Genomic DNA, 16,965 nt, shown 5'->3' on the forward strand with positions numbered 1-16,965 from the left:
TAATCTGTTGAGAATGTATCCTTGGAGAACTTGTCTAATTTCTAACCCTCTAATTTCAGTGGCTTCTCGGTCTCAGAACCTGTAATAGTGCTGGGAGAGAGGTCTGTTCCTTTATAATTTCACTTTCACTCCCACCAAGTGGTATTATAGAGCTTGCAAAAAAAAAAAAAAAAAGAAAGAAAAAAAAAAGCTAAACCTCTCCCCACCATTTCTGTGACACTTCCATCTGCGAATCCAGATGGAAGAATTTCAGAAAGTCTGGAATGTGTAGACATTTCAGACACAAATTCCCACTTTCCTTTGCTCAATTAAAAACTGAACATTGGCCGGGCGCGGTGGCTCAAGCCTGTAATCCCAGCACTTTGGGAGGCCGAGACAGGCGGATCACGAGGTCAGGAGATCGAGACCATCCTGGCTAACACCGTGAAACCCCGTCTCTACTAAAAAATACAAAAAAAACTAGCCGGGCGAGGTGGCGGGCGCCTGTAGTCCCAGCTACTCGGGAGGCTGAGGCAGGAGAATGGCGTAAACCTGGGAGGCGGAGCTTGCAGTGAGCTGAGATCCGGCCACTGCACTCCAACCTGGGCGACAGAGCGAGACTCCGTCTCAAAAAAAAAAAAAAAAAAAGAAAAAGAAAAAAAAAAAAAACCTGAACATTGTTACTACTCACTTTGTTAATTCTTGCAAGTAGATGTTTTGGTCACCTGTCTGAAATAATGGCCCTGTCCTTCCTCAAGATGGAGGTGAGTGAGAGCTGCTGGAAATGAGATAAATTTATCCTAAGGTATCCTTAGAAACAGAGAACCAATCTGGAACAGACAGCTAAAAGTCAGAGATTACTAACTACATATCTTGGTTTTCTCCAATGGCTTCAACTTTCCCTTCTTTTCCCCCACTTCCAGATGCCCAGCACTTCCTATCTACCACACCCTCTATTACCCTTTTCAAGGGCTAATTTAATTTCCAACTTCTCCGTGAAAATGTCTCCTACTATTCTAACACAGTAACTTTGTTCTTACAAAGTTGCAGAATGGATTGATTACATGTTGAGCAAAACCTTCATTTCTTTCCCACAATGCTATTATGGCTGTGTATAATGACATCCAAGAGATATTTATTGAAAGAAGGAAGTACATCAGACCTAGGTGTTGCCATTAAAGAGCTTATAATCCAGTAGAAAAGATACTTATAATACAGGGCTTAAAGTACCAAGAGAAATAAAGATGTTAGTATGTCATTTCAAACTGAGCAGAATCAGGGTAAGCTTTGTGGAGGAAGTAGTGTATAAGCAGAGCCGTGAAGAATGAGTGGGTCTTGTGGTTCTAGAGATGGAAGAAAGATCATTCCAGATCTGTCTCTAGATGTGGGAAACAACCTGAATCCCAATGCCAGAGGATGAAAAATGTGGGTCATGTGTGAAAAGTGTAAGTTTACTTTGTTTGGAGTGAGGGTACATCAAGGGATATATAGAAAATTGAACTAAATAGGTGGGTGTGGGGAAAAATGATGGACATGGAAGAGTTTACACATTTGCATAGAGAAATAATGAAGGTTTCTGAGCAGTGCAGCTAAATGCTTTCATGTTGTACTTCAGGAAAACTGACCTGACAACAGAATGTACAAGCTGAAATGGACATTGTAGAGCTGGAACATTCAGTTAGAGGCAATTGTGTAGTTTAGAACAGAAGTAATGAGATTGTAGCAGTGAGAATAGAGTTGGTACAAGCAGAATTAGGCCTTAGAAACAAACTAGAGTTTGAATAAAATTGGGGGTGGAGGAGATACAGATGTCTCCAAAGTTTTGAATTTGAATGACTTGAAAAGCATTAATGACATAAGAAATAGGAAACAGGAGAAAGAATAGAGGCAAAATAAAGAGAACAATACATTCACTCGACATACAGAGTTAGAAGTATGGGTAGTTTATCTTTCAGATGTCCAACATGCGATTGGTTTATTATGATCAGAAACTCAGTATAGATAGTTTCTACGGTTTGCATGTGTCCCTCAAAAGTTCATATATTACGTTTACCTATGTAACAAACCTGCACATCTTGCACATGTATACCAGAACTTAAAATTAAAATTAAAAAAAATTAATGTGTTAAAAACTTAATCCCCAAAGCAACAGTGTTGGGAGGTGGGGCCAAGTATGGATTAACTGGGTCATGAGGAGGGAGCCCTCATGAATGGATTATTGCAATCATCTTACGAGTGGGTAAATTATCACTAGAGTGGGTGGCTATAAAAACAAGCCCAGCCATTTGTGGTTTATCTCCCACAGCTGCTCTCAGATGTGCGCACTTGCTTCTGCCCTCCACCTTTCCACTATGGGCCATATACCAGCACCATGCTCTTGGACTTCCCAGCCTCCAGAACCATGAGCCAAATAAATTTCTTTTCTTTACAAATTACTGAGTCTGTGGTATTCTGTCATAGAAGCAGAAAATGAACTAAGACAGAGTCACTAATATAACTTAAAAACTTAAAACTATTCAGGTAGAGATTATAGTGAGAGAAAGGAGAGTGCTATGGACAGTTCAACTTTGAATATGTGTGTTGATGAGGTAGGTAATGAAAGAAGATCCAGAAAAAAAGAAAGGAAAAAAAATGTTCAGAAATCAAAGAAGAAAACCGGAAGAATACAACATCATAGAAACCAATGTTGGAAAATTCTGATAAAAAAGACTTAGCCAACAATGTTCAATGCTTCAATGAGTTCCAGGAGAATGACAGAAAAGGGGTTATTGGAATTAATGGCAAATTATTGATTTTTAAGAAAGCTGTTATTGAAGAAGAAACCAAGCATTCTAATACGTTAATGAGTATGTTAGGGAGTGATACAGAGAAAAGAACCCTTACTGGGAACCAAAGGGCCTGAGTTCCATCATGGCCCTGCTGTTAAGTAGCCATACAATCTTTTTAGCATGATTTTGAACTTTTTTCCTTGGGAGGCGAAGTCTTCACTTTAAAACAATTTTAATTGACATGTAGTAATTGCACATATCTATAGGACGCAGAATGATATTTCAATACATGCCTACAATGTGTAATGATCAAATCAGGGGGTAACTGGCATATCTATTACCTCAAATATTTACCATTTCTTTGTGTTGGGTACATTCAAAATCCTCTCTTTTCGCTATTTGAGAATATATAATAAATTATTGTTAGCTATACTCACTCTACAGTGCTGTAGAACACCAGAATTTAGTCCTCCTATCTAGCTGCCATATGACTTTTTAATCTTTCTCAAACTGTTTCCTAGTCTTCAAAATTCTATAAAATATCTTCAAACTCTCACTTTCAAAGATTCATGCAAGTTGCCTGTGTGCCTGAATCATACAGAGATATTGAGCCACGTCTTTATCAGAAATAGGACAATTTCACCACTTGTAACTTGTGTGAAAGCGGGGCACTTTCTTAGTGTTTCCTAATATAGAGAAATTGAGACTACATTCATAGAAGATTTTCTTAAAGCAAACCAAGTTGATGATGTTCCTTCCTTCAGCCTCTTCCCACCTCCAGTCTATTATCCTTTACTTTTAAAAACAGAGGTAAGACATTATCCCCGGTATATCTGGTGACATGCTCTATTGCTTGAAATCAGGGGATGCCACCAAAAGCCTTTTTTTGTTTGTTGAAATCAGTTGAGTAGTATGAACGAATTCCCCTAAATCATGGCTCTCTAGCCACACGTGATAATATACTTGTACAGGGACACCACTTCCGGAAACTCAGTGTCTCATCTCACATACTCCCATGTGAGGCTGAAAGAGGTTAAATCATTCTCTCAAGGTAAAATGGCAAGTCATAAAAGTGGAACTGAAACTAAAGCTGGCTGACTGCAAAGCTCACGCTCTTTTCATGCTACCACGCTGTTCAATCTAGTGAAAAAAAAATCCACTCTTGAAAGCGTCTTAGCATTTTAAGCATAAAAGTGCGTTAGTAGGGATCCTCTGGAGCTTCCAAATTCTGTTATATCTGCACTGAATTTTACACACACACATCCCATTTCCCCTTTCCTCTTGAAATTCAGCACCGAGGACAGTTCCTAAGACTGGCTCCTCTCACACCATGGTGGAAATTAGCACATTTCTCAGAAGACGAAGACAAAAATGCATGTGAGAAGAACAAGAGAACCAAACAGATGGGGCAATAAAATGGAGGCTGAATTAGCTCATCAGGATATCCACCACACAGTTTAAGTCCATATTGGACTCACAGCTGACGTGGGACCAACTGACATCGTGAATGAGTGGGTGTTTACTATGCTGCAGCATCAGTTACACTAAGAGATTAGGTGGAGCTGATTCATTGCTGCAGATCTGCACAACTTTTCAAGTGGAGGAAAATCTGTGGGCCGTGGTCTCTGCCACTCACATAACCATCCTCATGGGGAGCATAAGTCATACATGCAGGATCTTTCAGGTAGACAAGGTTGTTGTGCTGTGAGTGAATCCAGTATGAACCTTCATGTTGTGGAGAGCAGGTTTTAACCACAGTTACAGCATCTCCGTGTATGAAGGTTTACCTGCTGTATTACACAACAATCCTGCCTTTCCACATTCACCTTTGGTTACAGGTGGTTCATAACACACACAGAAAAAAACAAGTTTCTGAAACGTTCCTCACACCAACAGTGATTCCTTCTTTTCCAAACTACCAAGTCCTTGAGTACAGCTGAAGCACCTTTAGAGAGTTGAGTCTAATCCCCTTATCTTATATGGAAGGAAACTGAAGTCCAGAGAAGAGAAATGACTTGCCCTAAACCACTTAGCTAGTGACAGAGATGGAATTAGCACTGGATCCCTCATGCCTAAACCAGCAGACTTTTCATTGCACCAGGAAGATAAAATAAAACTGTAAATAGCATATACTCTGTTAACTAAGCCTCTAATTATATGGCCTCCAAAGAAAATAACATTTCAAATGTCTAGGTCTTTCCATTTGAGCTTTGGTAATTTCACTGATCACTTCTCATACTGGAATCTCCTTTAAGACGTTTAGCAGTAATTATATTGGGATATATGCTATTTTTACTCTTGTACACTGCTTTCTTTGTTCAGGAGGAAATTAGAATTCTGGAGATAGACTTGATTTTGTTTAATTATTAGGGGAACAAGCTTCTATTTCAAGTAGTTGCAAATATGAATGTATCAGTCTGTGGGTCAAGAAAGGCTATATGGAACAATATAGGAACGATAATACTCTATTGTCACATCCAATTAGGGGCCACCTAGGTCTACAAACAAAGAGGAATATCAAAGCTATGAGTGAAAATGGAAAAGTCACATCATTATCTGAATAATTTTGAAAACGTCTGGATTTGGTGCCTTATGAATCATCTGAAATGTAACAAGGCATAAAGTACTTCACAACCCTGTTGCCTTCATTATTGTAATTCGTGCATATGTAGGCTTATTTGAACTTTTTCAGAGTTTCTAACCAGCTGAAAAAGGATGTGGGAACAATGAGTCCAGTCAAGGTCATAGTTACAAGGTGGGACTGACACCTCCTGGGGATGCAGGCTAACAGAAACATGAGCCCATTACTCACCCCAAATCTCCCATCCATACCTTTTTCTGCTAATGAATATTCTTACCTGAACCATCATCACTTCCATTGTCCTCTGCTTTGGATATCTTGTAGACCAGGTTCCTGTCTTTCATTTTTCATCTACGAAGAGATTTTCATGAATAGAACTTTTCTTGTAATTTAGCAATAATATCCTTGAAAACCCCACAACTATTTACATAACAGAAGCTATTGTTTGAAGTGCAAAGCAGGTCAGAATTTGGTTTCTAGAGATTAATCACTGTGGGCTAGTTGATATTATCATAATAATTTCATTTATTTTGATACGATTTGCTTTCAGAATCAATCTCGGCTTTTGTCCACAAGTGACAAATCCATTTGTTTCTGGTATAATGGATAACTTGATTAATGACCTTGTAACAGTTTTCCTTAAAAACAGAGAAAGCAAAAAAAATAAAGATTTCCATTTATAAATGTGCAGTAAACCAGTTCAGTCTGTAGCTGTGCATCAAAATCGCTCTGAACTTATTTTAAGCCACATATTTGGAGAGATACTAAAACAAATTTGCTCCTGACTTTTGGGAGTTTCTGCTCATATCTGCTGTCTCCAAGCTGAGGGCAGTGGCCTCACTTTGGTGAAGTGGTGACACTACGGGCCCCTGGTTAAAAGGACGGGGCACTGTTTGGCCACGTGGCTCCACCGCGATGACTCCAGTTGGATGTCACCAAGACTACCCCCCCCCCCAACCAACTCCCCAGCTCAGGTCTTGCTGAATAAGGTCACCGCCCGGGGGCAGTCGAAGGACAATCGCGCGAGGGCTCTGCAGTGACCTCGTGACTGTGTCTCCAACTCCAGGTGTCCCCTCCTTCCGGTCTGCGTCCGGCGCCTGGTCCTGGTCCCGGTCCCTGAGGATTCTTCCCGAGCGTTTTGCGAGTCGGGGTGGAGGGTGGAGGCAGGGCCGTGGAGCTCGTCCCAGGGACCTTGCATCCAGAGGCGGCCATCTTGCGGCTCCTTCCCGCCTCGAGAATGAGGTGGCCGGGCTTTGAGGAGGAGGTCCACGCCTAGCGACTGGGGTGGCTCGCGACGGTGGCTAGGGTTCGGGTCCCGCGGAGCGGGGGCTGCTCCTGCTGGGGAAAACGCCTCCCTGAGGGCGGCGGCTAACGCATAGCGAGGCCCCAGGCCGCGCCGGAAGCCACCCTGAGGAAGGGGCACCAGGACACCAATGGGCTCCTGACTTCTCAGTCCATGACGCCCGCGTCCTCGTGTGGGTTCGAGGAGCGCCCGGGCACGGCCGGCCTATAGGCTCTCGACAGCCCCAAGATCGTTTTCTACCTCAGGCCTCCTTTCCTGAGATGGGGCTCGGGACCTCAGGATCTTGTCTCAGGATCAGGCCTACGCTACCTCCCGCCCAGTCACCTGCTGCACACCGAGAAGTCCCCCTGCCCCGCCCCGCCCACTGCGTGACGCGCACTCGGCCGAGCCAATCACAGCTCGCGGCGCACGCTCCACGCGCCGGCTCCCTGTGCCCATCCCCGCCTCAGCTTAAGAAAGGGCGCAAGGGCGGAGCGCGGCTAGAGCACTGCGCTTCGCGGCCAGTGAGGTTACTGTAGTGCAGGTGGCGCCGACTCCGTGGTGCAGGCGGCCTTCCATACGCCACTGCTGCTGTCGCCAGCAGCGAAAGCGCCTCCCGCGGAGCGCCCCAAGGGCGCCAGCCTGACCATGCGGAGCTGAGTACTTCGGCGGTGGCGCGATGCTGGCGCTGCTGGCCGCGGCTTGGCGCTCGCCGTGGCCGCCGGGGCCCGGGACAGCCAGGTGGTCGGCAGCCGCTTCCTGTGCACGGCGCTGCCCACGGAGGCGGTGCGCGCCGGCTACCGGCTGCCGGCGATGCCCATACAGGGCGGCGGGCTGAGTTCCGAGGAGGAGCTGCGGGCTGCGGTGCTGGAGCTGCGCCAGACCGTCCTACCGCTGAAAGAGATGCTGGGCGCGCCCGCGCGCGAGGCCATCCACGAGGTCGCGGGCAACCCGGCGCGCTGCCAGGGGCTGGCGGGCGGCAAGGCGGGCGACGCGGAGGGCCACGGGCAAGGACACTATGGGCAACCTGCCGCGGGACCCCGGCCACGCCCCGAGCACTTCAGCCGCTCGCTGCAGACCCTCAAGGACCGCCTGAAGAGCCTCGAGGTACGGGGCGGAAGACGGGGGACCTGGAAATTGGGATGCTCACATGGGGCGGAAGACACGGGAGGATCGGGTGAAGGAGGCATGGCCTTGGGAAGAGTGTGATCGTCCGCTGGGTGAGCTGGACTTGAAGGTGAAAGGTGAGGGTCTCCATCCTGCTCGGGAAGTCCCCTGCGTGGCATCCTTTCCCAACCCCCTGCTCTTGCTGGAAGGAAACGTTTAAATTTCACCCCTCACCCCCACCCTGCTCGCCGGGACTGCCCGCGGGACCGCCGAACACTTCCCGAGGTCCGGGTTAGCGAACCTAGGTGGCCAAGCCGTGGGTGCCAAATACCCGGGGTCGCGGTAGCCTCTATCCTTTTGCAAATCTCCAAATCTCCTCGAGCTGGGATGCGCTCCCGCAGGCTGTGTCTGTGTTGGGTACATTCAAAATCCTCTTTTCTAGCTATTTGAGAAGATATAATAAATTATTGTTAGCTGTGTTTACCCTACAGTGCTGTAGAACACCAGAACTTAGTCCTCCTATCTAGCTGCCAGATGACTTTTTAACCTTTCGCAGAGGGTTGCTGGGAGGCTGCCACGGGAGGTCAGCTGCAAATTCGCAATTGCAAAACCGTGGAACCAGCCCAGATGCCCATCACGTGGGTAATGGATAAAGAAACTGTGAGAATAATTGTTTTTTACAGTAGCTGCATCATTTTACATTTCCACAGGCAACATATTAGGATTCCATTTTTTCCATGTCCTAGCCAACACTCGTTATTGTCCATCTTTTTTTTTTATTATTATTATAGTTATCTTAGTGGGTATGAAGTGGTATCTCAGTGTGGTTTTGATTTGTGTTTCCCTAATAACTAATGATGTGGAGCACCTTGTCATGCGTTCATTGGCCATTTGTATGTCTTGTTTAAGAAATATCTACTCAAATTCTTTACCTATTTTGGGGGGGCTTTTTTTAACTTTCATTTTAATTCAGGGGTTCATGTGCAGATGTGTGATATAGGTAAACTTGTTCCATGTATATTTATTGAATAGATTATTGCATCACCCAGATATTAAGCCTAGTACCCATTAGTTATTTTTCCTGACCCTCTCCCTCCTCCTACTCTCCACTCTGTGATAGGCCCCAGTGTGTGTTGTTTTCTTCTATGTGTCTGTGTGTTGTCGTCACTTAGCTCCCACTTACAAGTGAGAACGTGCGATATTTGGTTTTCTGTTCCTGTGTTAGTTTGCTAAGGATAATGACCTCCAGCTCCATCCATGTCCCTGCAAAGGACGTGATCTGGTTCCTTTTTATGGCTGCATAGTATTCCATAGTATATATGTACCACATTTTCTTCATCTAGTCTATCATTGACCGTCATTTGATTCCATGTCTGTGCTATTATGAATAGTGCTGCAGTGAGCACATGCCTGCATGCGTCTTTATAACAGAGTGATTTCTATTCCTTTGGGCATATACCCAGTAGCGGGATTGCTGGGTCAAATGGTATTTCTGTCTTTAGGTCTTTGTGGAATCACCACACTGTCTTCCACAATGGTTGAACTAAATTTACACTCCCACCAACAATGTAAACACATTCCTTTTTCTCTACAACCTCCCCAGCATCTGTTATTTTTTGACTTTTTAATCATAGCCATTCTGGCTGGTATGGGATGGCATCTCATTATATTTTTAATTGGATTATGTTTTTGTTGTTGAGTTGTAAGAGTTCTATATACATTCTAGATGAAAGTCCCTTTATTAGATGTATAATCTAAACATTTTTTTCTTAGGATTTGAAGCACTTTTTCCAGTCTCTTTTCGTGTCAGTCCCTATCTTCAAACAGAGTCATGGTTCATCTCAGATATCTTCCCAACCCTGATTCCAGATCCAGGCTCCAGAAGTCCCTGGTTTTAGCTTAGGTTCCTGCTGTGTCTGATAGATGAGATGTTTATGAGCCTCAATCTGTCTTTCAGTTTTCCTTTTGATGTTTCATCATCTTTCAGTTTCTAGCAAAGAGCCTCATTTAATCATAAACTCACAGCATCCAATTGTCCTGAAAGATGTTTGTCAATATTGTGTATAGTATGTGTGTGCGTGTGTGTGTGTACTTTTTAAAAAATTGTGAGGTTGGAACTATTGGCATTTTACTATTCTTTCTTCCTTTGCTTTTATGCTTAGAAAGATCTCTGTCAGTCTAAGAGGAGAGAAGCATGATCTTGTAATTTCTTACAGTGGTTTTCTTCCTTATTAGATAGTTTAGGTATTAAAATATCTTTGTGTCTCTTTCAGAGTATATTTCAATTTTAATTCTATCCCATTATTTTTTTTTTTTAATTCCTGCACCAGAAGCTGGAAGCATAGCTTGTGTGTGTGTGTGTGTGTGTGTGTGTGTGTGTGTGTGTGTGTGTGTGTATCTCCTCTAACCCTAACACAGGGCTGGTTATGTTATAGGTGCTCAACAAATATTTGCTGGATGAATTTATGATTGAAGATTATAACATGGGAAGGACACAGAGGGCAAGTGTTGTAAGATGCTGATGAGGACATTGTTGGAATGGCTGACAGTGACTTTGAAAGAAGAAATAATAGTACCTGGCTCAGTGCCTATCATATAGTAGGCACTCAGTAAAATATTTAAGATGTGAGAAGAGTTTTGAAGTCGTAAGCTCTATATGAATTAACTTCCTCCAACTGAATTATCCCCCTTCTACTGTTGCTCTAAGTCACCTAAAAACTCTTAGCCAACCCCACTTTTCTTTTTCTTTTTTTTTTTTTTTTAAGGCAGAGTCTCACTTCATCACCCAGACTGGAGTGCAGTGACACTATGTTGCCCATGCTGGTCTTGAACTCCTGGTCTCAAGCAGCCCTCCCACCTCAGTTTTTCAAGTAGCTGGGACTACAGGTGCACACCACAGATCACATTCTTCTTAGGAAACACCCCACAGTGCCTACTGCCACGTTTGGTCCAAATAGAAGGCTAATATCTATTATTATATGAATAGTAAAGAAAGCATGATGGTTGTCATTTCACTGGCCTGGTATTTTCTGTACTTGTGGGTTGGATTGTGTGAAGTCACTGAAACCAAAATGGTACATCTTCAGTTGTGGTACGTCTTCAGTAGTGGTATGTCTTTGATGTCTTCAAATATACAGATCTTTCAACTACAGTGGACGTAGTTGTAAAGGGTTGAGGGCTCAGGGTCAACAGGGCACTCTGGGCAATGAAGTTAGAAGTAGAATCACAGAAGTTTGATCCTGGAAAGAAGGAACGTTACAGAACATTTATTGCAACCTTATTTTTATATATTTGTGTGTGTGTGTGTGTGTGTGTGTGTGTGTGAATTTGTTTTTATTGGGGAACAGCACACAGGGCGGGAAATGTGGGAAATGGTATGCCCCACCTCACAGAGAATGTCCATTTGCATTCTAAACTTCCTGGGCTGCTTTATGGAACTTTTTCTTCTTCTTGGAGCTGCTCTTGCTGCCCGTGGCCTCTTTGGGTCCACTGCTAACCGGCTCCTCTTTGGAGAATTTCCTTTTTCTTGGAGACACTTCTGTTGCCTTTTCGGAGTCATTAACTGTTTCCTCCTTGGGTGAAGACTGCTTCCTCTTGGGAAAATTGGTGCTGCCAGTGTTCTCTTCAAGATTGCTACTCATCAGCTCCTCCTTGGAAAAATATTTCTTTTCTTGGGTTTGGAGAAAGAGATAGATGAATCTTCCATTCCATTCTCCTGAGGAACCTCCTGGAACTTTTGCTTTTTCTTATTTTTGGGTTTTTCACTTGTCTCCTCACACTCCTCTGGAGTACTACTGCTGTTTTCTGAAGATGTGAGGACAAGGTTTTTGTTTGTTTGTTTGTTTTGTTTTTTTTGGAGATGGAGTCTCACTCTGTGTCATCCAGGCTGGAGTGCAGTGGCCTGATCTCAGCTCACTGCAACCTTCACCTCCTGGTTTCAAGTGATTCTCCTACCTCAGCCTCCTAAGTAGCTGGGATTACAGGTGCACGTCACCATGCCTGGCTAATTTCTGTCTTTTTGGTAGAAACACGGTTTTACCATGTTGGTCAGGCTGGTTTCAAACTTCTGACTTGGTGATTCACGCGCCTTGGCCTCCCAAAGTGTTGAGATTACAGGCGTGAACCACCGTGCCCAGCTATGACCTTGTCATTTTTACAAGAGAGAAAATCAAGGCCTGCAGTGGCTCCTTGCTTTCCCAAGGTCAGTCGTCGAAACCATCAGTCCAGGACCCCGGACTCTCCAGGCAGGGCCCTTTCCTCTCTGATGAGTTCAGCTCCTTATATATTTTACCAAGTCTTGGTTCGTAACTTAAAGATGAGGCAGTAACCTCAGGCATAACCGAAAAGGCTGGGAGAGCCAAGTTCAGGGGAAATACTCACATTTCATCCCCAGAGCTGTCTTTCTGCTCAAACCACCTTGCTTGGAAGCTGGGGAGTTTTCCTGTTTCGGCTTGTGTCAAAGTCCAAAACAACGCAGCTTGCAGATGTCCACATCCTAATGGGAAAGAAAGCCTTTGACCAGCAAGTGATGCGAAAGCCATCCTACCTCCCTGCATCATTTGTTTTTCCGTTTGCTTTTCACACTGCCATTCCTGACTATGGCGCCTCTGTCTTACAGAAAATGACAAGGAAGGCTGGATTTGCTTCAGGATGAATTCTGAGTCCCCAAACGTGTGTGGGTTGCAAAGTAATTATTACACAGGAGAATATGTGTATTCGAGCACATCTTACCTTTCACTTTGCCCATTCAACTGGGCCTGAACAACACCCTACTGACTCACACCAGTGACGCTGTCAGTGGTTTTACCTGTGATTTTCCAAGCAGCAGGTATTGGGTCAGCATAGAAAAGACTGTCTGATCAAATGATGTACTCTCTTCCTCTAAAAGACAGTAGTAAAGAACAAAAAGTCAGCATGCCCAGAAGAATTCACAAGGCTCAGGCAAAAGCATGGTGACTGCTGCTGGAAATGTATAGTCCTCTCATCTACCGTGGACATGGAAAGGGGATGAGGGTGCAGTGTCAGGGTCACAGTCAACAGGACATGCTGGGCAGTGGAGTTAGAATCACAGAGGAGGACTGGGCGCAGTGGCTCACACCTGTAATCCCAGCACTTTGGGAGGCTGAGGCAGGCAGATCACTTGAGGTCAGGAGTTCAAGATCAACCTGACCAACATGGAGAAACCCCATCTCTAGTAAAAATACAAAATTAGCCAGGTGTGGTAGTGCATGCCTGTAATTCAAGCTACTTCGGTGACTGAGGCAGGAGAATCGCTTGAACCCGGGAGGCGGAGGTTGCAGTGAGCTGAGATTGCACCGTTGCACTCCGGCCTGGGCAAAAAGAGCAGAACTCCGTCTCAAAAAAAAAGGAAGTCAGAGTCTCTTTTTAGGCTGAGCGTGGTGGCTCACGCCTGTAATCCCAGCACTTTGGGAGGCCAAGGCGGGCGGATCACCTGAGGTCAGGAGTTCAAGACCAGCCTGGTCAACATGGTGAAACCTTGTCTATACTAAAAATAAAAAAATTAGCCGAATGTGGTGGCAGGCACCTGTAATCCAAGCTACTTGGGAGGCTGAGGCAGGAGAATCGCTTGAACCTGGGAGGCGGAGGTTGCAGTGAGCCGAGATCGCACCATTGCATTCCAGCCTGGATGACAGAGCAAGACCATCTCCAAAAAAAAAAAAAAAAAAAAAAAAGACCGTACTTGCATTGCATGATTTTCTGTGCTCATGATCATTTTCTGTTCCAGGATCTCATCCAGACCACATACATTTAGTGTATTCAAGCACATCTCACCTTTCTTTTCTTTTTTTTTTTTTTGAGACGGAGTCTAGCTCTGTCGCCCAGGCTGGAGTGCGGTGGCCGGATCTTGGCTCACTGCAAGCTCTGCCTCCCAGGTTTACGCCATTCTCCTGCCTCAGCCTCCCGAGTAGCTGGGACTACAGGTGCCCGCCACCTCGCCCGGCTAGTTTTTTTTTATTTTTTGGTAGAGACAGGGTTTCATTCACCGTGTTAGCCAGGATGGTCTCGATCTCCTGACCTCGTGATCCGCCCGCCTCGGCCTCCCAAAGTGCTGGGATTACAGGCTTGAGCCACCGCGCCCGGCCACATCTCACCTTTCACTTTGCCCATTAAACTGGACCTGAACAACACCCTACTGACTCACACCAGTGAGATCTCTTGATTCCCTTCTAATCTGAAGCCCTCAGGAGATTCTGATACAGTGTCTCAGGAACTTCATCCTGGGAGATGCTGAGGAACTGGGACCCAGGATGGGCAAAGGGCTGATGAGGAGAAAAGAGAGAGGGAAGATGCAAGGGAAGTGGCGTTTTAGAGAACAGGCTGCTGTGGTGTGTGTGAATGTGTGTGTTGGTGTGCATGCATGTCTGTGTACCTGTGCATGTGTCGATATGGGCGTGCACATGTGTTTCTGTGTGTGCATGCGTAGGTACGTGTATGTGTGTGTGTGCACATGTGTGTCTGCATGTGTGTAGCTTCCTGTGTCTCTGTGTGTGCAAATATGTGTGTGTGTGTAAAATTGGGAGGCTGATGGCTGTTGGGTAGGAGCAGGAGAAACTCCTGGAGAAAAATCCAATGTTTCTGCACTTATAAGTGTATATGTATATATATTCTCTCTCTCTCTCTCTCTCTCTCTCTCTCTCTCTCTCTCTCTCTGTGTGTGTATATATATATAGAAGCACCCCATCACAGTCTCCTGTCTTCCTACAATGTTGTTTTTGTTTTGTTTTGTTTTGTTTTGTTTTTGTAGAGGCAGGGTCTCACTACATTGCCCAGGCTGGTCTTGAACTCCTGGCCTCAAGTGATCCTCCTATCTCAGCCTCTCAAAGTGATATATATATATATATATATATATATCACAGAGAGAGAGAGAGAGAGAGGGAGAGAGAGAGACAGACAGACAGACAGATAGACAGAGAGTCTCACTCTGTCACCCAGGCTGGAGTGCAGTGGTATGATTTCACCTTACTGCAGCCTCCACCTTTCAGATTCAAATACTTCTTATGCCTTCGCTTCCCGAGTAGCTGGAATTACAAGCATGTGCCACCATGCCCGGCTAATTTTTCTTTTTTAGTATTTTAGTAGAGATAAGAAAACTAGCTAGCTGTGGGGGTTCGTGCCTGTGTTCCTAGCTACTTAGGAGACTGAGGTGGGAGGATTGCTTGAGCCCAGGAGTTGAAGGGTGCATTAAGCTATGATTGCACCACTGCATTCTAACCTGGGCAACAGAGCGAGACCCTGTCTCTAAACAAACAAGAAAGAAGCAAAGGGCTGGGTGTGGTGGCTCATGTCTGTAATCCCAGCACTTTGGGAGGCCAAGGCAGGTGGATCTCCTGAGGTCAGGAGTTCGAGACCAGTCTGACCAACACACATGCCCACCACCCAGCTTGAGAAGATAACACAGCCTGTTCATTTGATGCCCTGTGTGCCCCTCCTCCCCCATCACAGTCCCCTGTCTTCCTACAATGTTGTTTCTGGGTTTTTTTGTTTTGTTTTTGTAGAGGCAGGGTCTCACTACATTGCCCAGGCTGGTCTTGAACTCCTGGCCTCAAGCGATCCTCCTACCTCAGCCTCTCAAAAGTGATAGGATTACAGGCATAATTTCCCCAGTGCAGCCTCTGAGCCCACTGCCCCACACGACCCTCAGCCCCGGTGGGTGGGTGTCCCTGACAGTTGCAAGAGGGAAAAAGATAGGACTGTCAGTGTCTTTAATAATAGAAGAGATAAATCACTGTAATAAGACTGGAGACCATCCAGGTTGCAGGTCAGCTTTACAAATCACAGGAAGGAGCAGCAGCAGAACCTAGGGGACCCCTCCTGGGGAGCAGGATGTTGAAGGCTCCATTGCAGCTCACCCACCCAGCCACTGTAAGCATGTCATTTCCAAGATTAATGTATGCAATATTTGCTTCTCTGCCCCTTTAAACAAATCTGAACCTGTTTTTGAGGATAAGCAATAGAGGGAGATAAGGACAGAAGTGACATTTATTTGCTTCACAAACAAGGGTTCCTCCTGTTTTGCAATGAGGCCATTCATATATCTCTGGGCATGCATTTCATCATTGTCTGATCACAAAAGTAAACCGTGTTGATTACAAAAGCTTTCGAAAATACAGAAAATAACAAAGAGAAAATTAAAAGTCACCTACAATTTGGAGATGACTACTGTCATCACTTCTCTGCACATAAACATATTTTTTAAAAATGTGAATGAACAAGCATTTGTCATATATATTATGCATGTATCTATGTATGTATTATGTATATGTGTAATATACGTATTTAGGGATACATATATTTGAGAAAAACATTGAAGAGAAGCAGAATTAGAGTGCGGTGGCTCACACCTGTAATCCAGCATTTTGAGATGCCAAGGTAGGAGGATCACTTGAGCTCAGGAGTTCAAGACCAGCCTGGGCAACATAGTGAGACCCCATCTGTGGGGGAAAAAAAACCTAGCTGGGCGTGGTAGCACATGTCTGGGGTGCCAGCTACTCAGGAGGCTGAGATGAGAAGATTGCTTAAGCCAGGGAGTTGGAGGCTGCAGTGAGCTGTGATGGTGCCACTGCACTCCAGCCTAGGTGACAGAGTGAGACCCTGTCTCTACAAAAATAAAAAAGAAAGAATAAGAAAAGCAGAGGAATTATTTAACACAAATGAAGAATTGTGATTAACTTTGGGCAACGTAGCAAGATTCCATCTCTACAAAAAATTTAAAAATTAGCTGGGTGTGGTGGCATGCACCTGTGGTCCCAGCTACTCAGGAGGCTGAGGTAGGAGGATTGCTTGAGTTCAGAGTTTTAGGCTGCAGTGAGCTGTGATTGCACCACTGCACTGACAGCAAAAGACCCTGTTTGTGAAAAAAAAAAAAAAAAAAAAGAGAGAAAAAGAAAAAAACCAGCAACAGCTGAGCCTGGGACCTTCCAATGTGAACACATTGTGGAGAAGAGGAGGAACCAGCAGAGACTGAGAAGAGGCCTCCAGGGATCTAGGAGGAGAACCAGGGGATAGGGTGGGGTCCTGGAGGCTGAGAGAAGTACCCAGAAGAGGGGTGCTTATGATGGGGTAGACATGATGCGGATGGAGAATCAATGCCGGACTCAGCAGCTTGGGGACCCTGGCCACTGGGATAATGCCAGCTGTGGTGGATGGAGTAGGTTGACTAGCAGTCCCCCAAAAGATATATCCAGGGCCTCACCCATAGTACATATGAATGTGACCTCATTTGGAAA

The 16,965-nt window shown here is 45.0% G+C and overlaps 1 protein-coding gene and 1 long non-coding RNA gene across 4 annotated transcripts in view; one reads left to right on the forward strand and one right to left on the reverse strand.

The window, feature by feature from the left end:
- LOC139362922 (uncharacterized) overlaps positions 1-16,965 on the reverse strand; it is a 115,975-nt gene that overhangs the window by 2,160 nt on the left and 96,850 nt on the right. The window contains exons 2-4 of one of the 2 annotated variants that reach the window (XR_011622549.1): positions 12,525-12,598; positions 12,098-12,212; positions 5,606-5,679 (exon numbers count right to left, since the gene is read on the reverse strand). This is a non-coding gene — a long non-coding RNA (uncharacterized lncRNA). Of the gene's footprint in view, positions 1-5,605; positions 5,680-6,369; positions 6,621-12,097; positions 12,213-12,524; positions 12,599-16,965 lie in introns of those variants that run through there. The other variant, XR_011622547.1, reaches the window with a different exon arrangement.
- LOC139362920 (uncharacterized) overlaps positions 7,150-16,965 on the forward strand; it is an 86,975-nt gene continuing 77,159 nt past the window's right edge. For both annotated transcript variants that reach the window (XM_071095270.1, XM_071095271.1), the window contains exon 1: positions 7,150-7,717. In XM_071095270.1, coding sequence (XP_070951371.1) covers positions 7,424-7,717 — 294 coding nt within the window. In that variant the 5' untranslated portion in view covers positions 7,150-7,423. The remainder of the gene's footprint in view (positions 7,718-16,965) is intronic.

The sequence above is a fragment of the Macaca nemestrina genome, chromosome 4, assembly GCF_043159975.1.
Source record: "Macaca nemestrina isolate mMacNem1 chromosome 4, mMacNem.hap1, whole genome shotgun sequence".
In the NCBI taxonomy this organism is placed as follows: Eukaryota; Metazoa; Chordata; class Mammalia; order Primates; family Cercopithecidae; genus Macaca; species Macaca nemestrina.